Source organism: Saccopteryx leptura, chromosome 1, assembly GCF_036850995.1.
Source record: "Saccopteryx leptura isolate mSacLep1 chromosome 1, mSacLep1_pri_phased_curated, whole genome shotgun sequence".
Classification (NCBI taxonomy): Eukaryota; Metazoa; Chordata; class Mammalia; order Chiroptera; family Emballonuridae; genus Saccopteryx; species Saccopteryx leptura.
Genome location: NC_089503.1, coordinates 90371047 through 90398925, shown reverse-complemented (window position 1 = coordinate 90398925; position 27879 = coordinate 90371047). Strand labels below are relative to the sequence as shown.

The window sequence follows — 27879 nt, the reverse complement described above, 5'->3', positions numbered from 1 at the left end:
AATAGACTGGAAAACAGAACCCAAATAGTGTGTGTGTGTGTGTGTGTGTGTGTGTGTGTGTGTGTGTGTGTGTGTGTGTGTGTGTTTCATTCTGTTCACTTTGTTTCTATCAAAGTGAAAAGAAAGGTTTTGTTTCTTTTTCCAAAGAAAAGAAGCTACAGATCAGAGGAAGATTTCAAATCATATTCTGGCAAAGAATGAGAGAAGTTGAGGAGCTGCAGCTTTTCATTTAAGCAGTACAAACACGCGCTTGCACTTCCGGAAGAGAGAAGGTTGCTTTCATTTTCACTGTTTTTCCTTTCTGGGAAGACGGAGCAACAATGGCTGGTGAGTGACTGCTGTTTATTCATTGTTTATGGTTGTGTTTCGGGGGTTTCAGGAGTAGGGCTGGGAGAAAGGAGAAGAGCCATGAAAGGGGGACTCACTAAACAAAAACTGTTTTACTCTGAGAACGTGGGTGATGGGAGCTTGGATCCCATAACTATGCTAGCATGAAATGTTCTAGTTAGCACACTACAGCTTCTTGGAAAATAAGTTTTTCTTTAAATATGTTATACATAAATATTTTAATTAATATTTTACAACTTTATGGAAAAAAAAGTAAAGTGAAAAGAATCTGGTACTATATTTCTAAACTTTTCCTGTGATGTAAGGCTCTTCGTTGGACTCACACTAAGCCAGAATTCTGACCCGTTTTATGAGTGTTCTCTTGTGTGGATGAGAGGCCATGCTGTAGATCAGAGAACATGAAATTGCATTTCCTCCATGTTTCTGCTTTCTGTTTGAACTTTCCGTTTGCAGCAATAAGTAACCAGGTCCTAATCTCTGTATATACAGCTGCGGACAGGCCTGCCACAGAAACAAAATACATTCTTCTACAGGTGTACCATGTTTATGTTTTACAGCTATACATATTGAATTTAATGTGCTTTTAAATTAAGCATGGGTGCATGTGACAGGAAGTAGAAAGATGATGGGTGATACAGAGACTAGATGGAGTCAGCTGTCATTAACCTTAGTAAAGTGGCTTCAAGTTTTCAACTTTAGTCCCCCCCCCATAGAAAACACAGGCTTGAACAAGGTAGATGTTATTTTAAGTGTGATCATTGGCATTGCCTCAGCAATTGTTAGAAATGGAAATTAAAAAAAAATGAAATAAAATGAAATAAAAATTTGTTAGATCCACCATGATCTATCAAATTCGAATTTTTTCAAATGGGGTGGAGGCAGCCCTGGTTAGCAAGCTTTTCAGAAACGTCTTCAGCATGTGGAAATGTGAGAAACACTGGCCGAGAACCAGATGTCTAAGGCTCTATCTACATCCGAAATTCTATATTTCTCACAGACAAGAGACGGGAAGAAGATCCCATCGAGAAAGTGAAGTCCGTTGCCAGGAACATGCTTGATGGTTTTATGGATGATTTGATAAAAAAGAAAGTGTTAAATAAGGATGAGTTAGAAAGATTAGAAGATGGAGTAAACATCATCGTGAATAGAAGTGGAAGCCTAATTGAAGATCTCACTGAGAAAACTGAAACGGTAGGCAAAATACTTATGGACCGTTTCTTCAACACCAAGAAACAACTGAGCATAAGTGAGTATCTCAGGCCAAAGGGCTAGTAACTTGTTCTTTATCTACTATATTTAGACACATTTCATTTCTTATTTCGGTTTGTATGTGGAGAATGTACTATCCATATCTCTAGTACTTTCTTTGCCTCGCTTTCTTATCTAATATTTCAAAATACCCTGATTTACACTAGTCTCTGTCTAACATCTCAAAGCACTTTACACTGACGCACATTTTCTTTTTTTTAGAGACTGTCACCTTCAATCATCTCATAACATTTACTTATTCATTATAGTATAGCTACCCCTGATAAAAATGTAAGCTCTATGCATTATGTATCTGTCTTCTTTGTTCAGGAGTATATCCCAAACTCATAGAAATGGCACCTGACAGGTTCTGAGTAAATATTTGTTAAAAGAATCAATGATGCTGGAGTTGTATTAAGTTTAATAAGAGTTCTTAGCTAATCTGTGCTACTCTTGCCCTATATTGTGGACTTCAGAGCTATTCCCATATATGAAATATTTAATAGAAAAACCCCATCATCTTCAGCTTAGCTATGGCTTATCATAAGGCCTATATTTCTCCTTCTTAAAGGAAGACACAGGCAATTTAAGGGTAAGACGTAAAGACTGATAGTATTTTAAGCTGTTTGGATCATGTGGTCTCTCTCATAACAACTTGAACAACTACTGTTGTAGCATAAAATCAGCAATATACAATAAGTATAAAATGAATGTGGATAAAACTTTATTATAAAAACAGGTGACAGGCTGAGTTGGGCCCACAGGCCATAGTTTGCTACTCCCTTCTTTATAAAAAAATATATACATGGCTATATTCAAAATCCTTGAAACTTCTCTTGGGGATTAATTTTTGTTGCTGAGAGACTAATTTTGATAAAGAGATGAATTATTCTTCTTCAGAATAAAAATGCTTTTGCAGAAAAGCTTTGATTAAAAAATAAATTATTCTTTGCTTATATAAACAAGAAGATAATTAGCCTTTCCTTGTTTTATAAAAACTCTGTCTTCTCCTTCACTTTGCAGAATGTAACATTCTTCTAAAACAGACCTAGAGTTTAGAGAACAAGCCAAATCTCTATTCATGCAGTAGACCCATGCTGACCATGGGCATTTCCTTGTAAAAGCAAGGGAATTTGAAATGGGTAGGTTCTAGAAATTTACTTCTGCTAAGATGTTTTTATTTTATTGTATTTCAGAATCTCATTCTGAAAATGAGAGTGATGAGAGTGATGAATCTGAGAACAGCAAATCTTCTTCAGAAGGTAACTGCCTCCAATTCTCACATCGTAGGTGAAAACTTTTAGGCTTCTAGTGTCCAAATATATTTTGGAAAAGACTTAGGAAACCTGTGTTCTCTGCCAACTTTCATCTTGGAAATAACCTTCAGAATAGAGAATTGATGCTTAATTTTTTTGTTTATTTCACTCCAGAATCTGAAAATAAAAGTGAAGAAGAAAATGAAGAACTTGAAGATGAGGAAAAAGCTAAATCAGCCGAGGCACTGGCTGTTCCTTCAACAGGTAACTGCCATCAAACCCTGTGGCTCATTGGGAACTCTCAGGCATCACTTGGCCTAACACAGCTATATGGGAACCCTATACTATAGTGAAAGACTGTAGGTGTAGAAATTTTGTTATTTCTCTCATCTACCCATAACAAAGTCCCTCAAAATTAAGATGAACAAAACTAAGATTAAGCTTTAATTCTCTTAAGAATCTGGCAGTAAAAATGAAGATGCTAAAACTAAAGAGCAAGCTGGATTGTTCCAGGCTCTCTTCTACCCCTGGCAGGTAAATAATGACTTTATTTACGCTAAGGCATATAAGGAAGACCTTATGGTGTCTTGAAAGATAAATGGAGTGAAATTCAAGAAATCCATGTATTATGCCCATCTGCCACTAATTAACCATGTTCTCTGATGGCTATACGTGTATTTCGGTTTTTCTGGTACACATTTTAAATGGGGTTAACAGTATCTTTAAAGGGATTAATAAAACATTTAAGATATAAGCAACTACCAACTGCTCAAAACATAATAAGGATGTGGTTAAGAAAAGTTTTAAGGAAAAAACAGTATGAATCATACATACTATGTGGTTACCAAAGAATCTGTTGAAAATCAGGCCATAATAAAGAATGATAGTATCTAGAAAAGGAGTAGAGATAGTGTTGATTTCTGAGTACCATATATTCTGAGGTTCTGGACCAACAAAGGAATAAAAATTCTGTAATCTTTATTCATTGTCATAGCCATTCATATATTATATACATACATATATTAATTGGAAACCTACCGTATGCTATTCTAATTTCCAAGTGTATAACAATAGCAATATAAAGATCCTGCTTTTTGCATAAGTTCAACTAAATGATATAAGTTCAGGGAACATACAAGAGAAAAGAGGATTAGGCCATAGAAAAAGAAGTTGTTGGGGCGGGTGAGAGGCGCACAAATCAGGTGGATAGTTACGAGAACTCTTTTGAGCTAGTATTTCAGGGCATATATGAACAAGAGAGAGGGAGCTGTGCCACACTCTAAAGCAAATGCAGTCCATGGAAGGGGGTGATGAGAGCAAGGATTCCGAGTCTGGAATGGTCTTGTCTTAGAAAAGGCCAGTCTGGCTGGAGAGTGGGAAATTACCGGAGTGTGGTAGGAGGGACTGCAAACAGGTCAGACTTGTTGCTGCTGTATCATTTTGGGCTTTTTAGAGTGGTGGAAAGAGTTTGGATTTTACTTACAATAGAACACCTTTAAAAATTTTTAGCCAGAGGAGGGATACACAAGCCTAGAGTCAGACAAGCTAGCTGAAAGCTGTTTGCCTATGTCAGTTAAGATATAATAGGTTTTAGATAGTAGTTGTAGTAATAGAGATGATGACAAGGAGTTAAATTTGAGATCTATTTTGGAGGGAGAGTCAACAGGAACTGTGGATGGATTGGATGTGGTCTAATAATAGAAATATAGGGATCAACGGAGATTCTAGATTTGTGGGGGGGGGGGGGGTTGGCAACTAGGTGCCAATTACTGAGATAGAGAAAACTTGTGATTGAGCATACGCTCAGGAGAAACAGGTTTGCAGGTGTGGACAAGTATCAGGAGTCCTTTGCACATGTTTTGTTTGAATCATGTGCTGTACCATCCAAGGGTAGATGTTGAATAAACAGATAGATTTCAACTGAGAAGTTCACAGAGGAACCAGGGATGGGAATAAATTGGGGGATTCACCAACATGTAGACAGAATTTAAAGTGATGGGACAGGAAGATGGGACGGGGGAGAAATATTGATAGAGAATCATAGAGGTTCCAACATAAAACAATCTACTTTTGGATGTATGGCAGAAGGGGAAGAGCCAGCAATAAAGACAGATTTGGAAAGAAAGCCTGGAAAATGCAGCATCACAAGAGCCTAGGAAACATTTGTCAAGAAAAACGAGATCTGATCAACCACGTTAAAATCTAAGAAAACAAAAAAATGGTCAGTGGTAACCTTGATAACAAGTACTTCACTTAAGTGCTGAAGATAATAGCCAGTTTTTATTGCATCCAGGAAACAAAACATGGGTTGATAAATTAAAAATAGTGAAAATAGACAAAGCCTTTAAAGAACTGTGCTGAGAAGTGAAGCAGAGAAATGGAACAGCAGCTGGCGTGGAAACAGGGTCAAGGGAAGGTTTTATAAAAAAGGTAACTTGATAACTTGATAGGAAGGCATGCTGACATGTCAATGGGAGAACACAGAAGAGCAAGGCGAATTGATGATATTGAAGGCAAGCTGAATAGTGTCTGAGTGAAATCCTGTGGGTGGCAGGGAATGGAAATAAAAGCACAAGTAGAGGTATCACCCTTATACAGGAGGAAGAACATACCTTTCTTTGTAGTAGGAGGAAAATAGTGTAGGTAAGTAGAGATCTAGATGGATTTGTTGTTTAAAAGATGAAATCATTCTTATGAAAAAATATTAAAAGAAACAGGGGAGTGTTGCATCAGGAAAAACAAAGAACCAGTAGATACTTTATAGGTATTTTCATGTTGAAAATAACTATTCATTAACAAGCAGTTAAAAACTGTGACATGAGGTAGCTGGTTCAGAACCTTGGGCTTGCCTGGTCAAGGCATATATGGGAGTTGATGCTTCCTGCGCCTCCCCCTTTTCTCTTTCTCTGGCTCTCCTCTCTAAAATAAATATAATCTAAAAAAAATGTAATTTTAAAAAATGTGACAGATATCATTTATCTGTGCAAGATATCTTGCTAAATACTAAAAATACAAACATTAAAAATAACTCCCGTCCAAAGTAAAGTTACAGTACAATAAACAAAATTAACATAAAATAAAATTGTGTGTATGAGCATTTATATAAAATAATGGAAAAATATTTTGAAGTCATAGAAAAATCCATGGGCTTTCACTGGGCAAAGAATTGAACTTTTTTTTTTTTTATGGTCCCAATGTGTGAAATACATAATGATACTTAGAAGGTTCACACTTCATCATGTTTCTAACTCTTTAAAAATACTTTAGAATATTTTAAGTTTCTTATTAGTTGAGATATTTCAGATAGTGATAATAATAAAGTAAGGGTATTGTAAGTGAAGTTCAAATATCTGAATAATGTCTTGACTAGGCTAAATGAATATTAGGTTTCCTTCTGAATCTTAGATATTATGTTTATGTGAATTTAATGCGTTCGGTTTGAAAGATTAGTTAATGTCGTGACCACTAATAAAAACAGAAATGTATGGTAGGGTTAGTTAAGAGGCAGAAAGGTAAAAGAAGGACTACTCAAGTTTTTATTTTAGTCATTTAAATATAAAATATTTTTTATTATATTAAACTTTTTACTGGAATGGCAGTAAGCATTTTTAAGGAGTGAGAGTCCACTCAAAAGGTTGCATAATTGTAAAACAATGGATATTACCACTTAATGAGATTTTTGTTTGTTTTGTTGTTTCCTTTCTTAGTTCCTCAGGCTTTCCAACGCAATCATAAGTTGAAGCTTTGTCCTCCTGATGATTGCTATGAACTGAAGACAACAAAGGCAGAGGAGGTATTTTGCTTTGGAATAGGCAGACACACAATTTGCCCACTCAAACAAGATACTGGAGACTCACTGGGAATTTTAGTTCTTGTTATAAATGCTTTAGAATCAAACCAAAAGGCATAATGTAGGATGAACTTATCTTAAATTTCCTGTCTTTTTCATCCAATCCTGCAATGTTCTCTAAACTCCTATCCACCATCCAACAAAAGTCAAGGTTTTACTACATGTTTTCAGTTTGTGATCCTGCCTCTTTTTTCATGAGGACATAGTTTCATTCCCAAGCTCTCCAGCCATCCACTCTATAATTGTAAAGGCCTGTTTTGTATAAAATTTGGAGGCAAAAGGGAGGAGGCCTGGGCAACTCACTCTGGTTCTGTTAATTGCAGATATACCCAGTGATGGACAAGGAGGGCAGAACACGACTGGCCCTCATCATCTTCAATGAAAAATTTGATTATCTTCATAACCGAGATGGTTCTGAATGTGACCTTTCAGGGATGCAAGACCTGCTTGAAAATCTGGGATACTTGGTGGTTGTAAGAAAGAATCTTACAGCTCTGGTAATGATTCAGGAGAGTGGGACAAGCTTCCTACCATCTTAAATAGTTTTGAACTTTTTTCTTAAGCAGCTATAAGAACAAAATATATGTTATAGAAATTATGCTTGCTTCTAAGTAGGGTTCTCTAGACTTCAACCTGCTCCAATGAATGAATGCACAGTCTCATCTAAAAGATTTAGAGTAACTCCATGTAGTAGTATTTCATTAACGCTGGATCTTTCTAAATGTCTCATTCTGAGAGACAACTATTACTTGATAGTATAGTGAGACAAAAGGCCTGGGCACTGAAATTGCTTGACATATACAGAATGAGCTTATGAGACATTTATAAATTCAATTATTGTTTATCTAAATGTAAAACCAAATATGCAGTATAAAAGAAAAAGTTTACACACACACACTGACACACATACACACACAAACACATTAGATAGTTGTCATTCTGGCCATGCCTATTTTAAACCTTTCCGCTGTTCCATGATAAAGGAATTTGTTAAGTGTTTATAAATTTTGACAGTAGAGAATTCTCTGCTTCTTATTGAAAACATATAGAAACTCCAACATATTAAACAGATAAAAGCTAATCCTTCCTACTGAAAACTTGTCCTGTCACATTCTTCTCGTTACATTTCATCTCTCAGCACCTTCTTACATTCGAATCACCTGATTTCTTGGTGTCTGCTCCTTTTGTTAACTCTGTCTACTATTTGAGTACAAACTGCATATGCAGAGTTCCTTCAGAGTAATTCTGGTGTTTCTTTCCAGGAAATGGAGACAGAACTACGTGATTTTGCTGCCCGCCCAGAGCACCAGTCCTCAGACAGTACCATCTTGGTGTTTATGTCACATGGCATCCTGGAAGGAATTTGTGGGACAAAGTACAGACACAATATACCAGATGTACTTTATGATGACACAATCTTCCAAATATTCAACAACCGTAACTGTGAGAATCTAAGAGACAAACCCAAAATCATCATCATGCAAGCCTGCAGAGGCAGTAAGTATGAGTTGGGAGAACCCAGGGAATGATCTTGTACTTTTTTTTTTTTTGTATTTTTCAGAAGCTGGAAATGGGGAGGCAGTCAGACTCCCGCATGCGCCCAACTGGGATCCACCTGGCATGCTCACCAGGGGATGATGCTCTGCCCATCTTGGGGCGTTGCTCTGAGCCATTCTAGCACCTGAGGCAGAGGCCACAGAGCCATTTTCAGCGCCCGGACCAACTTTGCTCCAATGGAGCCTTGGCTGTGGGAGGGGAAGAGAGAGACAGAGAGGAAGGAGAGGGGGAGGAGTGGAGAAGCAGATGGGCACTTCTCCTGTGTGCCCTGGCCCGGGACTACTGCATGCCAGGTCGATGCTCTACCACTGAGCCAACCGGCCAGCGCCTGTACTTTTTTTTTTTATTAGCCTAATATCCAGCCTTACTTTTCCTAGAGATGGGTGAGAAAAACAATATTTTAGTACTACCCTTATATCCAGCCCAGAATGTGTAATAAGTCTGTATCATTTCTAAAGATATGATAAGTAATCCAGAATAATTAGGAATGCCCCAGCCATTTATGACTAGACAGTCAACAGGTTTATTCTAAACTTAAGTGGCATTTGTGTGGTTCACAGTCAGCAAGGCAGTTTTTTTAGTTGTAATATCCTTTCATTTTTAATAAATGCCATAAAAATAAATTGATATAAGGTATAATGGTAAAAAGATAAAATAAGATTTTGATTGTGTATCTGTGTGTGTGTGTGTGTGTTCAAATATAACATCTTTTATATGGCATGTATGTCTCAGGAGGTGATGGGGCTGTTTGGGTGCCTGACATGGCAGGAGCTTCTACATGTACATACGACTATACTTTTCAGCGTCCCTTCTGGAGTGATGCTGTTAAAAAAACCCATGTAGAAAAGGACTTCATCGCATTCAAATCTTCAACTCCACGTAAGTGATTTCAGATAGAATGATTTCTTAATCTATTTATTCCTAGATTATAGGCTAAGCTATGATCATATCTTATCATTCAAATATCTACATTTTCTCTCTAATGAAATATTTTGGGGGAAAAGACCATTAAAATATTAAAATTTTCATAACTTGAATGTTAAAAGTGTTGATTTTAGAGGAAACTTTCAAACTAAACAAGAGTTTGGTAATGATCTAGACTTAAAATAGTCTAATTATAAATAAAATAAGAGTTTGGGGTTTTGTTTATTTGTTTGTTACATACCTAGTGGCACAGAAATTTATCATCTTATCATGGTTTGGTACACCTAATTATTTACTAGCCATTAAATGAATCAACCAGGAAAACTATAATACTTATTCCACACATCCTAGAACCTCTTGAACTGTTATTTGAAGACAGTCTTAGGAGATCAGTTAACATTATCCTGACTTGATTTCAGGATAACGTAGCCAATAATTGAAAATCATTCTTTGGTAGAAAAGTCATGGTGCAAGAATAGAAAGTAGAAATAGATAGAAGGTAGAAATAGAAGATATTCCTGATTGTTCATGGTTTGGTCTGTAGGAAATTATTTAACAACCATCAAAAATATTGTTTTAGCAAGCATTTAGAATAAGGGCAATTTTTATTTTTTTATTATTTTTATTATTTTTTAATTAATTAACTAATTCTGTTTACATAGTTTCTAGTGTTGTCCTGAATGCATCCTCCGTATTCCCCTCAACATCTCCTTTGCCCCTCTCCCAACAGTGCCCTCCCTACTTCCCTTCAGGTTTATCCCATCCTATCATCCCCTTTCCCTCTGTCCTCTTTCCTCTGGTCCATTTGACTCCTCCTTTGTCTCAATTCCGTTCCTCAGTTCACATTGTTTCTTGGATTCCTCAAATGAGTGAGGTCATATGATATTTTTCTTTCTCTGCCTGGCTTATTTCACTTAACATAATAGTTGTCAGGTCCATCCATGTTGTTGCAAAAGGTAATATTTCCTTCTTTTTCATGATCCCATAGTATTCCATTGTATATATGTACCACTGCTTTTTAATCCACTCTTCCACTGTAGGACACTTGGGCTGTTTCCATATCTTCACAGTTGTGAAAAATGCTGCCATTAACATGGGGCTGCATTTCTTTTTTTTGAGTCAGTGATATGGTGTTCTTGGAATGTATTCTTAAGAGTGGGATAGCTAGGTCAAAAGGCAGTTTGATTTTTAATTTTTTGAGGAATCTCCATACTATTTTCCATAGTGGCTGCACCAGTCTGCATTCCCACCAGAAGTGCAGAAGGGTTCCCCTTTCTCCAAATTCTCGCCAGCACCTGTCATGTGTTGTTTTGTTAATGTGCGCCATTCTGACTGGTATCACATTGTGGTTTTAATTTGCATTTCTCTAGTGATTAGTGATGTTGAACATTTTTTCATCTGTCTATTGGCCATTGTATACCCTCTCTGGAGAAGTGTCTATTCATTTATTTTGCCCATTTTTTCATTGAATTGTTTGTCTTCCTGGTGTTGAGTTTTACAAGTTTTTTATAAATTTTGGTTATTAACTCCTTATCAGACGTATTGTCGAATATATTCTCCCACTGTGTGGTTTGTCGTTTTATTCTGTTCATATTGTCTTTAGCTGTACAAAAGCTTTTTAGTTTGATATGGTCCCATTTGTTTATCCTATCTTTTATTTCACTTGCCCATGAAGGTAAATCAGCAAATATTTATATATTGCTGAGAGATGTCAGTGAGCTCACTGCCTGTGTTTTCTTCTAAGATGCTCATAGTTTGAAGACTTACATTTAAGTTTTTTAACCATTTTGAGTTTATTCTTGTGGATGGTGTAAGTTGGTGGTCTAGTTTCATTTTTTTTTTTTGCAGATAGCAGTCCAATTTCCCCACCACTATTTATTAAAGAGACTGTCTTTACTTTATTGTATGCTCTTACCTCCTTTGTCAAATATCACTTGTCCATAAAGGTGTGGGTTTGTTTCTGGGTTCTCTGTTCTGTTCCATTGATCTATATGCCTATTCTTATGCCAGTACCAAGCTGTTTTGAGTACAATGGCCTTGTAGTATAACATAATATTAGGAAGTGTGATACCTCCCACTTTACTTTTCTTTTTCAAGATTGCTGAAGCTGTTCATGTTCTTTTTTGGTTCCATATAAATTTTTGGAATATGTATTCTATATCTTTGAAGTATGTCATTGGTATTTTAATTGGTATTGTATTGAAATTATAAATTGCTTTGTGTAATATAGACATTTTAATGATGTTTATTATTCCTAACCATAAACACGGTATATGCTTTCACTTGTTTGTATCTTCCTGATTTTTTTTTATCAATGTTTTATAATTTTCCGAGTACAAGTCTTTAGTCTCCTTGGTTAAATTTACTCCTAGGTACTTTACTTTTTTGGTTGTTGCAGTAGTGAAGGGGATTGTTTCCTTAATTTCTTTTTCTGACAGTTCATTGTTGGTGAATAAAAATGCCTCTGATTTCTGTGTATTAAATTTATACTCTGCCACCTTGTTGAATTTATTTATCAAATCCAGTAGTTTTTTGACTGAAAACTTTAGGGTTTTCTATATACAGTATCATATCATCAGCAAATAATGATAGTTTTACTTCTTCTTTTCCAATTTGGATGCCTTTTATTTCTTCTTCTTGTCTGATTGCTATAGCTAGGACTTCTAGTACTATGTTGAATAAGAGTGGTAAAAGGGGGCACCGCTGCCTTGTTCCTGATCTTAAGGAGATTGCTTTTAATTTTTTCCCATTGATTATGATGTTGGCTGTGGATTTGTTATAGATGACCTTTATCATGTTGAGGTATGTTCCCTGTATTCCCACTTTGCTAAAAGTTTTGATCATGAATGGGTGCTGGATTTTATCAAATACTTTTTCTGCATCTATTGAATTTATCATGTGGTTTTCCTCCTTCCTTTTGTTTATGAATCACATTGATTGATTTACAAATATGATACCATCTTAGCCTCCCCAGAATAAATCACACTTGATCATGAAGTATCATAAGTATCATTTTTTTCATGTATTGCTGGATTTGGTTTGCTAGTATATTGTTGAGGATTTTAGCGTCTAAATTCATCAGGGATATTGGCCTATAATTTTCTTTCTTTGTGTTGCTTTGCCTTGTTTTGGAATCAAAATTATGCTCACCTAATAAAAGGAGCTTGGAAGTCTTCCTTCTCTTGAATCTTTTGAAATAGCTTGACTAGGATAGGAGTTATTTCTTGAATATTTTGTAGAATTCACCACTGAAGTCATCTGACCCAGGGCTTTTGTTTGTTGGGAGTTTATTTATTTATTTTTATTTATTTTTAGAGAGGAGAGAGAGAGACAGAGAGGGAGAGAGAAGAGAGAGACAGAGAGAGAGAAGGGGGGAGGAGCTGGAATCATCAACTCCCATATGTGCCTTGACCAGGCAAGCCCAGGGTTTCGAACCGGCGACCTCAGCATTTCCAGGTCGATGCTTTATCGACTGTGCCACCACAGGTCAGGCCTGTTTGTTGGGAGTTTTTAATAACTTTTTTATATCATTTGTTGTAATTGTTCTGTTTAGGTTTTCTGATTCTTCCAGATTGATTTTTGAAGGATTATATGTTTCAAGAAATTTGTCCATTTCACCTAGGTTTTCTTACTTTTTGGTATACAGTTCTTCATAGAGGGAAAAGGAGATAGAGAGAAAGGAGAGGAAGTAGGGTGGAGAAGCAGATGGGTGCTTCTTCTATCTACCCTGTTCAGGAATCGAATCCCAGACTTCCACATGCCAGGCTGACGCTCTACCACTGAGCCAACCAGCCTGGACTTTGCAATCATTTTTTATATACATAACTAGGTGCCAGGACTGGGCTTGGTGCAGACATGTGATACACAATTATAATAGACAAAGTCACTAGACCTTACAGCATGTACACAGCCAGCTTAAAACAGCAGAAATTAATTGGGGGAGGGATATACACATGACAAAGAAATAATGACTGCCATCTGTGATAGTGCTTTTAAAAAACTGTGCTCACATTTGAAAGAGGAGGGGTTAACCAAGTCAAGGTAGAGAGAGAAATATTCCAAGTGGAAAAAGAAATGTACATATAGGACCTGAGAAAGAAAACAGTTTGGAAAATGGGCCAGTGAGGACTGAGCAAGGAGCCAAAAGAGAATATAATGCTTTATGCTAATAGTAATAGGACATTTTAATAAAATTTAAGAAAGGAAATGATAATATTTTGATTTTTAAATGATTATTTTAGAGCTTTTTTGGGGAACAGATTACAATTGGTAAGAGTAGATATAAGGAGATAGGTTAAAATGCTATTGTAGTATTACAAGCCACAGGCAATCATGATAGTCTTAGAATGAGGTAAGTTGTTGGATCCAAGAAATAATTAGTAGATATAAATTAATATGACCTGGTGGTTTGGTAGGTATAGCAGATAAAGAAGAAGGGCTAATAGAGGTGACTCAAGTTTGCAAGTAGATGACTGTGATGCATTCATTAAAATGGGAATCCTGAAAGACAGGCTGAGATGTCTTTGGCATATTTCAAGATAAAAAGAAGAGTAAAAGTTACATAGCTGTATTTTTCATAGAGAGACCTATGTGAGAATTTTAGGAAATGCTTGCTTAAGGATGATATTTAATTACCTAAAAAAGGATGACATTTTCTAGAAGTAGAGAACAGATGAGAGGAGATAGTACATTTGAGGGTTGAAGAAGTTCAACATCAGAGATAGAAGTATGGTAAGAAAATAAAAAAGAAAACTAAGAGTGTGTTGTCAGAGTTAACAAGAAAGATTCTGTTGGAGTTACCAATAGTTTCTGATGTAAATGAGAGGTAAGGTAAAAGTGAAGACAAATAAATTACCATTAGACATAATGACTTGGAGGACATGAGTAACCTTGCAGAAAGTCATTTAGTAAATATAATGTGGGAGGGAGAAGCTAGACAGAGGTACAGGGATGAGAAGGTTAGAAGTAAATGAAGATGGTGAGTAGAGACATATCTGAGAAATTTAAGTATAAAAATGAAGAAAGGAAAGTAGCTGCAGATAAATTATTAGAACATTTGCTTTTTATGATAGAAGAGATTTGATCACATTGCAATAGTAAAGAGAAGTAGAAATTTGAAAGATATTCACACAACTAAATTGTATGTGTAAAAAATTATACTAGGAAACAATATGGATGAAGAGAAGACCCAGAATCAAAGAATGTAAAAACCTGGATTCTTTTTTCTATTATTTATTAAGTGCTGAAAGGACTTGAGTTCTTCTCCTCTACTTGCAATCGTAAGGGCCATAATTTTGGCTCTGCCACTAAGACGGTCAAGGGGACTTATGATTGAAGGTTTATGATGGTTTTCTTTGGGCTGCTATAAAAACCTTAATTTAGATGTGACCTCTGTTTCTCCTCCAAAGTGCCAAAATCAAAACTCTGTCTGAAAGCTACAGCTTTAGGGGTCTTCCACACTTAAACAAAGGCCACAACTCCCAATACTTTTATGCTCTCTATTTACAGATAATAGTTCTTGGAGAATGGATGGAAATGGCTCTCTTTTTATTGCCCAAATTATCTACCACTTCAAAGAGTATTCCTGGTGTCATCATTTAGAAGAGATTTTTCGAAAGGTAGGAATTTTCTTGTTCTTTTAACATATGCTCCAGAAACCACTTGCAAAATGTTTTTAAGAATCCTGAAGCCCAATTCTGCTTGATGCTTCTTCCTGCACTCCAAGTTTATTTAAAGAGGAAGTTTTTTGAAGTACTACATAGAACCAGTATGACTTTCTCTGATTCTGATAGTCTTACTTATTCAGGGAATGCTTTTAAGGATTCTATTTCCCTTGTGTATGCACTATATCCAAGGAAGAATTAAAAATTTCTTCTGTTTATACTTTCTGGCAGTGGTCTTAATATATACTATAATTTTTCTCACTCCTAAGTGAAAAGTTCAAAATTTTTAAGAAAATTTCTAGGCTTTGGCTGGTTGGCTCATGGTAGAGCATCAGCCTGGCATGTGGATGTCTTGGTTTGATTCCTGGTCAGGGTACACAGGCAATGTGACCATCTGCTTCTCCATCCTCCTACTCCCTACTCTATTTCTCTATTCCTCCTCATGCAGCCTTGGTTCAGTTTGTTTACTCAAGCGAGTTGACCTCCTGGCCTTGTGTATAGCTCCTTGGTCTTGTCTCAGGCACTAAAAATCAATCAGTTGTTGAGCAATGGAGCAACAGCCCCAGATGTACAGAGAATCACCCTATAGGGGGCTTGCTGGGTGGATCTTGTTCAGGGCTCATGCGGGAGTCTGTCTCTCTGCCTACCCTTCTCTCACTTAATTAAAAAATATATTTCTAAGGATTTTCTTTGCTTAGTTTAGGTTCAACGTTCATTTGAGACACCAAATGTACTGACCCAGATGCCCACGATTGAAAGAGTATCCCTGACACGGTATTTCTACCTCTTCCCTGGGAATTAAGCCTCATATGCTGTGTCTCAGGTAACTGTATCCAAGAAGTGGACTTGGTTGCTTCCTGCTCAGAGTCTGTTCATAAAGTCTAGATAGAATGGAGGATAATGATAGAGTGCCTCTGCCCAATCATCACTAAGGTTCACCTTATCTGCCTTTTTTTAATGGTCCTTAGGGAAATCCTGGCTTTATTTACCTTTGACCATGGTATAATAATTGCATAAAAAATGATAAGTCCAGCTATAAAATCCTTCAGTACTTATTTCTCCCAAAACCCTACTCAGTGAGTAGAAAATATTTAGTTCCGATGCATGCACAAAACAAAATAATTGTACCCGTTCTGTACAGCTGGTGTTTGGCTTCCTTCCCAGATGTTACATCTTTTTTCTGTTTGTGATGAGGCCTGCTAGTACCACATTGTCAGCTGACTACTACTGAATCTACGCTGAGGCAGTGGGGCCCTAATACAGATCTTCTCATTTGGGCATGATAGATAAATAGCTCTTTTGTGAAAATATGTCTCACAGCAGAGATTAGTTCTACTAATATCTTACCTCCAGTTACTAATTGTCATGTTCTTTTTCTACTTTTTCCAGGAAAAATGAAGGCATTATGGTCTCTTTCAATCTATTACTTTAAAAGGTCAATTTTTGATCAAGAGTATTTTTGTACCTAACTTCCCACTGTGCACCCACCATAAATGCAAGGCTAAAATTACTATTATACTGTTTAGTTAATGCTCAATAAAATTCTGTTAAAAGCATTTTTTGTTTTCTTATTTTATCATAAAGATAAGTCATGCTCATTAAAAATAATTTTTAAGTATAGAGAAAGATAAAAATATTTTTAATAAAAAACAATACTTCTTAACCTTTTTGTAACTCTATTTTTAATAAATTCAACTTAATATTTTAAAGTTCTTTAATTTTGTACAATCAGTTCTGTTTCTATTTTCTTTTAATATTTTGTGATAACCATCACTAATACAATAAAAATACCCTAAATATTATTTTTGATTTTGTAATATTCTGTCAATCATTATAATACATATTATTTAAACTTTTATATGCTTTTAATGTCCTTTTCAATATTTATTTCCTACAGTGTGTGATGATGAATATTTTTATTATTATACTTTGTCTAGATATGTTTATTTTCTTTCTTTTTTACTATTGAGAGGTAAGGTGGCAGGGAGACAAAGACAGACTACTACATGCTCTACAACAGGGATCCAGCTGGCAAGCCCACTGTAAGGTGATGCTCTGCTCATCTGGGGCTATTGCTCCACTGCTCAGCAACCAAACTATTTCAGCATCTGAGGCAAGACTATGGAGCCATCTTCAGAGCCTGGGGCCAAATAGCTTAAACCATTTGAGCCATGGCTACAGAAGAGTAGGAGAGAGAGACAGAGAAAAAGAGGAAGAGGGGTTAAGAAGCTGATGGTTGCTTCTCCTAATTGCGCTGACTGGGAATCTAACCTGTGACTTCACATGCTGGACTGACACTTTACCACTGAGCAAACCAGTCAGAGTCTGTTTATTCTCTCTCTCTCTCTTTTTTTTTTTTGTATTTTTCTGAAGTTGGAAATCGGGAGGCAGTTAGACAGACTCCCGCATGCGCCCGACCGGGATCCACCCAGCATGCCCACCAGAGGGCAATGCTCTGCCCATCTGGGGCATTGCTCTGTTGCAACCAGAGCCATTCTAGCGCCTGAGACAGAGGCCATAGAGCCATCCTCAGCGCCCGGGCCAATTTTGCTCCAATGGAGCCTTGGCTGCAGGAGGGGAAGAGAGAGACAGAATGGAAGGAGAGGGTGAAGGGTAGAGAAGCATATGGGTGCTTCTCCTGTGTGCCCTGGCCAGGAATCAAACCTAGGACTCCTGCACGCCAGTCCGACACTCTACCACTGAGCAAACCAGCCAGGGCTGTTTATTTTCTTATAATGTATTCGTAAAAGTAAAATTTCTGGATGCAAGTATAAATATACATTTTACTGTCAAAATTTTATGCCAAATTAAATACATATAAAAAATCTAAGATGACTGACAAAGAATTTAAATGTATCTTCTTAATAAAGTTACTAATGTGCCTGACCAGGCAGTGGCGCAGTGGATAGAGCATTAGATTGGGACATGGAGGACCCAGGTTCAAGACCCTGAGGTCGCCAGCTTGAGCGTGGGCTCATCTAGTTTGAGCATGGCTCATCAGCTTGAACCCAAGGTTGCTGGCTTGAGCAAGGGGTTACTCAGTCTGCTGTAGTCCCCCGGTCAAGGCACATATGAGAAATCAATCAATAAACAGCTAAGGAACCGCAATGAAGAATTGATGTGTCTCATCTCTCTTCCTTCCTATCTGTCCCTATCTGTCCTTCTCTCTGACTCTCTCTCTTCTCTGCCAGCAAAGTAAATAAATAAATAAGTAAATAAATAAATAATAAAGTTACTAATGTGTAATAGAAAAAAATAGTCAATTCATTAGCATATTTTTATGATCATTGAACTTTTAACATTTTTATTAGTTTTTATGTAAAAATTTAATTTTTATTTTTCTATTTTAATTTTTTTATCTTTCTATTTTGTTATAAGTTTTGTGTGTTTTTCTTATTAACTTTGCAAACATTGTTTTTAAAAATACTTTCTGCATAATAACATTTTAGCTCATGGTCATATATTAGCAAATATTTTTTAGTTGTTTGATAATAATTTTTTTGTATTATATTATATAAAACTCAAATTTTTAGTAATTCATTTACATTTCTTTCTGTTTGTTTCTATTATTCAAATCTAAATACTGTACTACTCCATCTATAATTTCCAGTAATTGCTTTTAAGATTTTTTATATTCTTTAAAATATAATGTAAGTTATCTGCTGTGAACTATGGGTTTTTATTACTGAGAATATGGATATTTTTTCAATGAATGTAAAAGATAGAATACATGACTCATGCTTCATATTTTTAACAAATTGTAACATTATCTTTTTCATTAGCTTAGAATGTGCTCTGGGTTGTTTGTTTTTTGTGGATATACAATAAAGGTATTAGATTTTGGTATGCATGTTAGGGAATCTTTGACTATAGGGATTAAAATCTATTTCAACCAGCATCAAAAACCCAAAACAAGTCAATGGCCTTAATGTAAGCATACGGTAGTAATTTGATATGCACTCAAAGAGAAAGCAAAAAAAGGTAGGTGTCTGGAAATCTGGTCTAGAAAATATAAAGTGTGAAAAAAAAATTCTTTGATTATAATATCCAGCATAGAATAATGCCTTCTTTTAGATCCCACATTTATTAAATATTAATTGTGACATTTTAAAAATAAATTGGTTAACTTCTCTGATATCAATGTCCAGGTATAAAGTGGGTATCCTAACACTTGATTCAAACAGAACAGGAGCAATGGTCTCTGTATTTCTTGGTTCCCTGTTGCAATACCTGTCACATAATGCACAGCTGCCTATGGCAGAAGTCATTACTGTTACATGCACTGATTCAACTTTCAGAGATATGACACTTCATACTGTTAGTTACTATAGTTTTATAATCTTCACTAATCTTTCCTTATTCACACTTTTCTTTGTTATTTTTGTATATGCTCCCAGGTGAATTTCAGAATGCCTTTATGTTTTTGACAATTAAAATGAGGTTTGAATGAGGTGTAAACATGTACATTTGGTTGCCTACGGCAATATCTTATGTAATCATTATTCCATGTTCTTTTATTTTTACTTTTAAACAAAAGTTTATGTTTTTCTTTATACAATTTCCTCAAATTTTTAGATAAGGATATTCCTAGACAAATCGTATCTTCATACTATTCTGCATGAGAATTTTTTTCCTCTAGTTTGCAACTAATTATTGCTGTGAGTGTTAAAATGAAATGGCTGGCACTATTGACTTGAAAAAAAAAAAAAAATATATATATATATATATATATATATATATATATGAATGCAATGCAGGAACTATACTGAACATTCACTAATTCAGAATTCACTGATGATATTTCACTTAGGTTTTCTTTTAAAAATTCTACATATGAAAATTTATCAACCGCAAATCAGAGATTTGTCTCCTCCTTTTCAATATACACAGCTTTTATTTTATATCCATGAAGTTCTATATAAATTATATACCTCTAGGTAGAATAAAACAATTAAAATGGTGATACTATTGGGCACCCTTAATTGTTGTTTTAATGAAAGACCTCCAGTATTTCATAATAACTATAATATTTCCTGTTGATTTAAGCTATATTTTTTAATAATAAAATGTATATTTACAGTGTTATTTTTCATACCATTTGTCTCCCTCTAAGAATTGAATGTTATTTTGGGCCCTTACATAGAATAAAGTAAATAGAAAGAAGGTATTATCTTTCTATTTAAACTACTGATATTACATTGATCAGTCCTGATATTAAGAATGATTATATTCTTAGGATAACATCTTCTTTGCCACCTAAAATTATTCATTGACTTTCCACTTGAAATATGACTAAAATTTGATTTAGAATGCCCATATTTATAATTATAGATTGGATTCTTATTTATTTTAATTTTGATATATATTGATTTGATTTAAATGATTTATTTCTAACTTGGCCATTGGCTATTTTTTTTTTTTTTTTTTGTATTTTTCTGAAGCTGGAAACGGGGAGAGACAGTCAGACAGACTCCCGCATGCGCCCGATTGGGATTCACCCAGCACGCCCACCAGGGGGCGATGCTCTGCCCCTCCCGGGCGTCGCTTTGCCCGACCAGAGCCACTCTAGCGCCTAGGGCAGAGGCCAAGGAGCCATCCCCAGCACCCAGGCCATCTTTGCTCCAATGGAGCCTTGGCTGTGGGAGGGGAAGAGAGAGACAGAGAGGCAGGAGGGGGTGGGGGTGGAGAAGCAAATGGGCGCATCTCCTATGTGCCCTGGCTGGGAATTGAACCTGGGACTTCTACACGCCAGGCCGACGCTCTACCGCTGAGCCAACCGGCCAGGGCTACCATTGGCTATTTTTAATAACATGTTTTCAATGAGCTATGAGTCATAATTTTAATAAGCCCTAAATTATCTGAAAATGTTTTATCCATGAGCTTACTTATAAGTTAACAATAAAAAAAGAACTGAAAAGAAATAAAAACATACAAAGCCTAATCTGAATGTATTCTTCAGTAGTGGCTTTTAAAATTATCAGAGTTAAAATTTTAAAAGATTACGGAACTAATATGTCTGTCTGTAATTATTCATTATTTTAACTCGCAATCTGTAGATGAAAGCCAATTTATACAAGCACTAAAAAAGCTTTATTTTGTTTTAATCTTCAGAACACTAAAATTGTGTAAAATATCCCATTTCATTTGAAAGTTATACAGAGAAAGTGAAGATCTGTGTTGCATGAAGTGATTTACATTGTCTTTCATCTTACTGTCTTTCTCTTGCTCTGTACCTTACAGACTCTCAGATATATTTAGAAACATACTGTACAAACTACTCATGACTTGCATTAAAAAAAAAAATATTCGCCTGGGATTAAAGTGAGTAACAAAGATGTAAGCATTAGCATACAAATAGCCTATGCTTAAAAATCTGGGGGAAAGCCATCTAGGGCTGGTTTGGTGGTGGAGAAGAGGGGAGGTCTCCACCTTGTCCTCACCAAGTAATCCTTTCTATTACTCCTCAGTGTCTCGTATTTCAAAGATCATGGTTTCAATGTGGCTGCTGGAGCTGCAGCCTTTACTATCATTAAAGCATAGCACTCAAGCTAGCAAGAAAGAAAAAGACAGGAAAAAGCATATGAACCCTCCCTTTCAGAGAACTGCTTTTTCTTATATGCCATTAACCATAATTTAGTCATAGAGCAACTTGCAGCTGCAAAGGAAGCTGAAAAATGAAGTGTTTATTGCATGCTGTCATATGCCTAACTAAAAAAATGGGGTTTCTATTATGAAATAAAAGAAAAAATATATGGGGTTTCAAATGGCTTTCTCTGTCATAAATAGTTTTCATATTTAATGGCTGCCTAATATTCTATTTAATTGATGTATTAGAATGCATTAGAAATTTAGGTAGTTTCCAAATTTGTTATTCAGCAATTTTATAGTAAAATTTTTTCTGTAAACTTATCTTTAAGTTTCTCTCTGGTAACTACTGAAATGAACACTCAGAACAAAATAACAGGATCAAATGCATTAAAATATCAATTTTATTTATAGAGTATTGCTCAAAAAATTGTCTAAATATGCACTTCCCACAAGCTGAATGTAATATGGCTCATTTTCTCACATATTCACCAACAAGAGGCATAACCAATCTTATTAATTTGTCAGGCCAAAAACAAAATAAATAAACTTAGTTTTTATTTCCTTGCTTTATAAATTGATTAAGTATACTTTCTTATGCTTATTACTCACTGTACATAAGTGCTCCCTTTTGCCCACAAGGTCTACACAGGGTGGCCTCAAAGTCACAGGAACTGGCCCCTGATATTATCTCCCTGGCTTCAAGCCCTGCTAGCGCTGTTTCTCTTACTTGACAGGCACATTCTCACTTAAGAATTTTCCAACCCCTCTCTCTGACATCCTCTCTTCCATGCCCATGTCTACATGACTTGTTACTTGCCTTTCTTTGGGTCTCTGCTAAACTAACACCTTGTCAGTGAGGCTTTCTCTTCCCACTCTAAATAAAACAGCATGAGCTCTCCTGGTTGATTCTCCTTACTTCTCTACCCTGCTTCATTACTTCACACAGTACTGATTACCTTATGACACACTACATAGTTATTTGTTTACTATTTATATGCCCATCTCATCCATGAAAATATAACCTCCATGTGGACGATAACTTTGTTTTGTTTGGTATGATATTACAGAGTTTAAAACTGCCTGGCACAGAGAAGGCACTTATTTATTTATTTTTAAATAGAGAAATGACTTTATCTAGAAAAATATTCTGTGAAGCTAAAGAGATTAAATATGTAATATACTTTGCAAATGGCTTTGCAATACAAACTTTTTTGGGGTAATACAAAACTTAGGTTTTGTTTTAGTCCAGGATTTCTCCCTTATGTTATCAAACCTACTCCACTTTTTTTCTAGAATCTTTTTCAGAAACATTTATATTTGTTAGAAATTCATAATGCATTCTTTTCTTCACCACAAAACATCATTCATTCTATAAATAGTATTTGTATGATTGTTCTCCTGTAATCATTGGTTTTCACTTTACTAAAATAATATTTAAAAACAGTTTTCACTTCAAGTTCAAATTTTCAATATGAATTCAAAAATAAAATCAAAATACATTTTTATTCATTGTAAATTTTTAGTAAATATTTTATATAGTTAAGGTATATAACATATTTTAAATATATATTGAAATAATCATGACATTGAAGCTAATTACCATACCCATCTCATCATATGGCATTTTCCGAGTGTGTGAGGCAAGCACCTGAAATCCACTGTCTCAGCAAATTCTCAGTATACAATATTATAGTATTGTTAATTATAATCATCAGCTGTACATTAGATTTCTAGACATATTCATACTACATAAATGCAGCTCCAAAATAGCCTTTGATCAAAATGGCTGCATTCTCCTCTCCCCACCCTTGGTAATTAACATTTTAATCTGCTCCTACTTATCAAACATTTTTAAAATCCCCATAAATGTGTGACCAAGTAGTATTTTTCTTTCTGTCTCTGGTTTATTTCACTTAGTATAATGTCCCCCAATTTCATTCATGTTGTCACAAATGAAAGGATCTCCTTTTAAAAGCTTTTAGGTATATAGATATTCTTAATTTCTTTTTGCATTTATCTGTTGATAGACAACTTAGGTTGTTTCCATATCTTAGCTATTATAAATAAGGCTGCAAAAAAACATGGGAGCACAGTTATCTCTTCTAGATACTAATTTGATTTCCTTTGGGTATATACCCAGAAGAAGGATTGCTAGACTATATAATAGTTTTATTTTTAAGTGTTTAAGGAACCTATATACTGCTTTCTGTAATCGCTATGCCAATTTTTATTCTCACCAACAGTGTACAAAAATCCCTTTTTCTCCATACCCTCAACAATAGGTTATCATTTATCTTTTTGATAGAAGCTATTTTAATAGGTAAGAGCTGATATCTCTTTGTGTTTGTGATTTGCATATCCCTAATGATTAGGGATATTGAGCACCTTTTGAATTATCTGTTTGCTGTTCAAGTCATCTTTGGAAAAAAATTATTTATTTAGGTCTTCTGTCCATTTTTAAATTAGATTGTTTATTATTCATTATTGCGTTGAAAAAGAAAAATACACATTTTTATCTGTGAGAAGATGTTTACTTTAGATAGTATTTTCAGTTTTATTATCAAAGATTCAATTATGATTCCAATGTTATTTTATGTTAATTGAAGTAGCACTGAAAGAAAGTGGTATTATTATTATTTATTCTAAATATCAAATGAGAAGAAATGATACTAATGAGATTTGCCTTACCACTAAGTTACTTGGTTAAGTATTTCCCTTAACATTTCCAACAATGGTATAGATATTTTTAAGTCCACAATGATTGAAGTATTGATAAAAATTATGCTCTCCTTAGAAAATTTGTTTTTCCCCTTTATTTTATCAAACTGTACCAGTCTTAAGTACATAACATACAGAGAAAATGGCTTCCTCAATTTTTAGAGCAATTTGATATCTCATATTAGTAAATATCTTCAATCATTTAGTCACCCATCTTTTTGCAGAAGTAAATGTAGTAGTCATAAATGGGCCATTTTAATATTAATTCTATTCATTTAATGAACTATTAATCATTGTATTAAACATTAATGAAAGGAGAAAAAATAAGAAATAATATATCTCATCATTTAACTTAGAATTTAATGGAAAATTTATATATAAAATACATGAAAATACATTAATTTTAAGATAAAAATGAAAAGTCATCTCTCTATGCCAATCACTATGAGGCAGGGTTTTTAATTATTTATTATTTTTTTAATTTCAGTTTTTTTGTGATATAATTGACAATGAAATCACAAGATAATTAAAATGTACATCATGGTGATTTGATGTATGTATATATGATGAAAGAATTTTCACCATCTAGCTAATTAACACTCTACCTCCTCTTGCTTTACATTACTTTCTCAGACCTGATCCTTTTTTGTAACTGAAAGGTTGTACCTTTTTAGCATTCTCTCTCTACTTCTTTATACCCAAGTCTCTACAAACACTTCTCTACATTCTATTTCTAAAAGTTAACTTTTTATTTAGATTTCACATTTAAGTCATACCTTTCAGAATTTGTCTTTCTGTTTTACTTATTTTACTTAGTATTGTGACTTTAAGGTTCATAAATATTGTCAAAAATGGAAGAATTTTCTTTTTTATGACTAATACTCTGTAGTATATATAACCTACATTTTCTTTATGTATTCATTTGTCAGTGTACACAGGTAATCTCCATTTCTTGGCTATTATAAATAGTGCTAAAATGAACATAGGGATACAGGTATATTTTTGATGTAGTAATTTTATTTTCTTCAGTTAAAGACCCAGAAATAAGCTTACTGGTGGCTCATATGGTAGTTATATTGTATTTTTAATTTTCTGAGTTTTATTTTTAATTTTTCCATAGTGGCGCTATGAGTTTACATTCCTATCAACACTGCACAGGGTTTTCTTTCCTCCACATGCTCACCAGCACTTATTTCTTGTCATTGTGATAATAGCCATTCTAAAAAATGTGAGGTGACATTTTGTTGTGGTTTTGATTTGCATACCTCTGATGATTACTGATACTGAGTACCTTGATCATGCACCTGTAGACCATTTAGATGTCTTCTTACAGAAAAAAAAAATCTCTCTTTAGTTTCTTTGCCTATTTTCTAACCATTTTTTTGCTATTGAGTTGAATTAAAGTTTTATATATCATATATATTAGCCTTGTTAATTCATATGGAACCACAGACTACCCCAAAGAGCCAAATACATTTTGAGTAGTAAATACAAAGCTGAGGCATCACACATTCTGAGAAACACGTGTATGGAATATTTGATAAATGTCTATTAAGGCTATCTGGTTGAATATATAGTTTAAGTCTAATGTTCTATTACTTATTTTCTGTCTGGATAATCTATTCATTGTTCAAAATGGTATAACAAAAGTCTTAACAATTCTATTTTCCCATTCAGGTCTGTTAGTATTATTTTAGATTTTATTTATTGACTTTTAAAGAGTTGAGTGAGAGAAAAAGAGAAAGAGAAGAGAGAGAGAGAGAGAGAGAGAGAGAGAGAGAGAGAGAGAAGGGCAAGAAGCAGGAAGCATCAACTCATAATAGTTGCTTCGTATATGTGCCTGACAGAGCAAACCCAAGATTTTGAACCTGTGACCTCAGCATTCCAGGTCGACACTTTATCCACCGTGCTCCTATGTTGGATGCAAGCATATGATAGACTTATTCTTTTATCATTATATAATGATCTTTTTTTTGTCTCTTATTATAGTTGAAGATGATGACATAGGAGGATCATGAATTATCTGATGAGATTTTACTCCTCAAATACAAAGGCTGGTCAATAATGAAGGAAATGGAGCTGTAACCACAATAACAGCTCAAAATGGTCCTGTGCAGCTTAATGAGATACTGAGTTGCTCTTAAGAGACAACAGACCAAAACTGCAAGTCTTGCAGACAAAGCATGGGCAGCGGTGCATGCTAGAACCAGTCAACCACCATCACTCCCTCCCACAGAAACAAAGGAACAGGACATAACAAACTTGAACAACCGAATCTTTTCAGAAGCAAAAGGTCCATTGTCCAAGAAGATCTGGTGCTGACACCCCTTTACCATAAATGGCCAAGTTCTAAGGTCCTCCAATTAAAACTTGCCCCACCAGTGCTTCCGCATATAGTCCAGTGAGCAAGATGGATTTGAGGCACCATTAGGTCTTCCATCTTCTTTGTTGGTGCTGTCTTGATCAATAAATATTTTCTTACTTCAAACTCTGACATTTTGAGCTTTTGCCTTTTGAATCATTGGACTCATGAACCTGAGTTTGGTAACAAGGCAATGTTCCCACAGTAATAAACAAGAACACAAAGAATGAGAGAGAATAGATATGATGTAACTTGCTTTGGAGACAGTGGAAACTAAATAGGACTTTTTGAACATAGAATGCTGTCCTTCCATTTTTCCTTATCTTCACTGAGAGACACAGGGCTCCTGCATTATTCTTGTGTAGGTGTCTTATGAACCACAGCTTCTGCTCTTCTCCTGACATCTTCTTCCTGTGGCCTCATTTATTTCAATGAAAAAATTTCAAATTCCTTTACAATAGGTTGTCAAAATTTATATTCTCTATTTTCTCATGTCTCCTAATTTCTAAAACTACTGTAGTCTGCTCCTTTCACAACTACACAGAAAATTTTCTTGTCAGAGTAAGCAATTATTCCTAACCCGAAGTAAAAATCTTTAATTACTTGACTTTTATCTACACAAAATTTTAGGGCTGCTTTTTAACCTCCTGTACTCTTTGGACTCTGTTACACTTTAATAATTATTTCCCCAAAGGCAAATTCTACTTCTGGAACTCATTTTATATTTGGTATTGCCAACTCTTATTTCTAGGATTACTTGTCTTTTACTTAGAATATCTTATTCACTTCTAAGGATTTAATAGCCACATTTATACAGATACAGCTCCAAAAATTTATATTTCCTGAGCTCAAGACCCAAAATACAACTTTTATTCTATCTATCCAGTGAATGTATTGAAAGAAATAATAGGTTCAAATGTGATATCATCTTATCTTTGAGTAACTAACCTGTTAAATATCTTGATTTCTCTGTTGAAGTTAATGGTATGGGCATAAAGCCCAGAAATAAGAAACCCTCCTTGTTTTATCCCTCTTTATGCCAAATCAATCTTTAAATCCTGAGTCTCTCAAGGCTCCCTATTATTTCCATCTCCATTGCCAGAATTTTCATTAAATCAATATTATCTCTCATAAGAAACAATTTTCATATCTCTTTACTGGATTCCTTACCTCTGTAATATTCTTTCTGCCTTGTAGTCTCTGATATTTTCCCATTAGGAGAAATTAAGATAAAACCCATTATACTATATTATCAGATAATTCATAGGTAATTTCTGATTTTACCTAGTTTCTACCTACTCTGTCCTTTGTACTCTAATATCCAGTACAACCAATCCTCTTTATCTCTTCATTGCTTTTGCTTTC

The 27879-nt window shown here is 34.9% G+C and overlaps 1 protein-coding gene across 2 annotated transcripts; it reads left to right on the top strand.

Annotated features, from left to right (window-relative positions):
- Nucleotides 1–66: 66 nt before the first annotated feature.
- LOC136395960 (caspase-12-like) lies at nt 67–26615 on the top strand. Of its 2 annotated transcripts, none has more exons than XM_066371570.1 (11): nt 67–327; nt 1346–1594; nt 2793–2858; nt 3027–3116; nt 6560–6645; nt 7026–7199; nt 7965–8199; nt 8992–9138; nt 14692–14801; nt 15550–15669; nt 26142–26615. In XM_066371570.1, the coding sequence occupies exons 1-10, from the start codon at nt 321–323 to the stop codon at nt 15646–15648; spliced, it is 1263 nt and encodes a 420-aa protein (XP_066227667.1). In that variant the 5' UTR covers nt 67–320; the 3' UTR covers nt 15649–15669; nt 26142–26615. The 2 variants fall into 2 exon arrangements, with proteins under 2 accessions (XP_066227667.1, XP_066227658.1); XM_066371561.1 differs by lacking the exon at nt 26142–26615 and adding an exon at nt 16236–16402 and having other exon boundaries at nt 68–327.
- Nucleotides 26616–27879: the final 1264 nt, after the last annotated feature.